The 1,391-nt window shown below is 36.4% G+C and overlaps 1 protein-coding gene across 1 annotated transcript in view; it reads left to right on the plus strand.

The window, feature by feature from the left end:
• Positions 1–1,391, plus strand: part of LOC119586354 — a 20,517-nt gene that overhangs the window by 12,132 nt on the left and 6,994 nt on the right. Inside the window, 2 exon segments of the mRNA XM_037935067.1 lie at positions 773–999; positions 1,234–1,381. Coding sequence (XP_037790995.1) covers positions 773–999; positions 1,234–1,381 — 375 coding nt within the window.

The raw sequence follows: 1,391 nt of genomic DNA on the forward strand, positions 1-1,391 counted from the left end.
AATCTGACCTAGTGGTGTGAATCCTGAATGGAGTTGAGAATAAATAGTGACAAGCCTTTACCCAATAGTTTTGCATGATTTGATAGTATTGTTAACTTGTGAGTGATATATGAATTTTAATGTAAGTAATCAGGATGTAGGTTTCTCTATCAGTACTATGATAAGATATCAGCAGATGTAAAACATTTAGACTACCTCTTGGGAATGCCATTATTTTGAAAGTAGAACAAGCTGAACCAGCATCACCTTACTTTTCCTCAATTTACAACATAGTGCCTTATTAGCCGCCAAAGACAGGGCTTTGTGCAACTTATCCCCCCCTTTTAACCAGAGAATGACTATGGATGTATGGTTGATAGATGCCAGGGCACAACTGTGGCTGATTTGATATTTTGTGAACATGCTAGAATGAAAGGCATGCCAAACTGAAAATGCTGATGAGCAAGAAAAAACAATAACTATATTATAAATGTTTAGGTGATATTGAAATTTTCTGGTAAGAGAACATAATAAGAGAGCTTAAACAGCAGAAAATGGTATATTTCCTTTAAGCAATTGTTTTATCATAAAATTAGTATTTAATAAGTCAGAGCATAAGGTAAAATATAAACACAGAATGGATGTCTACTTGTTATACCTAGTGCCAAAGAAACTTTTGTTCCCAAAGGGTATAGGTTGTAGTTGTTTAAAAAGAGGACCCAGTTAGCCTTTTTTATTGGAGATCTTTATTATAATTCCTTTTCTTGTTAATTATCAGGCATCAACTTTTCAGGTATATCCAACACACAATCCGGGAGAATGAGATAGTAATGCACATACACCCGGGAGAGTCGGGAATGCAAATGCCAGAAGAACCTAGCCATGCTACACTGACCATTCAAGCTACTGATCCTGCCACCAAGACTGTCACCACTCGCCGATTTAACTGTGCTTACGAAGGATGTTCTCGTACATATAGTACACCAGGAAACTTGCGCACACATATGAAAACACACAGAGGTATGGTAAGAAAAATTAAGGTGCATCATGTAATGTAATATAAGGTGTATAATAATATAACATTTTTTCTTGTCGTTTGAGATGTTTATATTACATTTGGATGAGCAAATGAACAAATCAGATGAACAAATCTGTGTCTGTGCACTTACTTCAAAGCGTGTATGTGTGTTCAAAATACTCTGCTCTTCCTGATCTGTGGGATACTATATTGACTCCGATTGATCTACTTTTCAGGAGAGTACAGATTCCAGTGTAGAGAAACAGGTTGTGGAAAAGCTTTTCTCACTTCCTATTCACTGAAGATTCACCTGAGAGTTCATGCACAACAGAAACCCTATACTTGTGAGAATGATGGCTGCCAAAAGTCTTTTACTACACTCTAACAGGTGATC

The sequence above is a fragment of the Penaeus monodon genome, chromosome 21 (genome assembly GCF_015228065.2).
Source record: "Penaeus monodon isolate SGIC_2016 chromosome 21, NSTDA_Pmon_1, whole genome shotgun sequence".
Taxonomy (NCBI): domain Eukaryota; kingdom Metazoa; phylum Arthropoda; class Malacostraca; order Decapoda; family Penaeidae; genus Penaeus; species Penaeus monodon.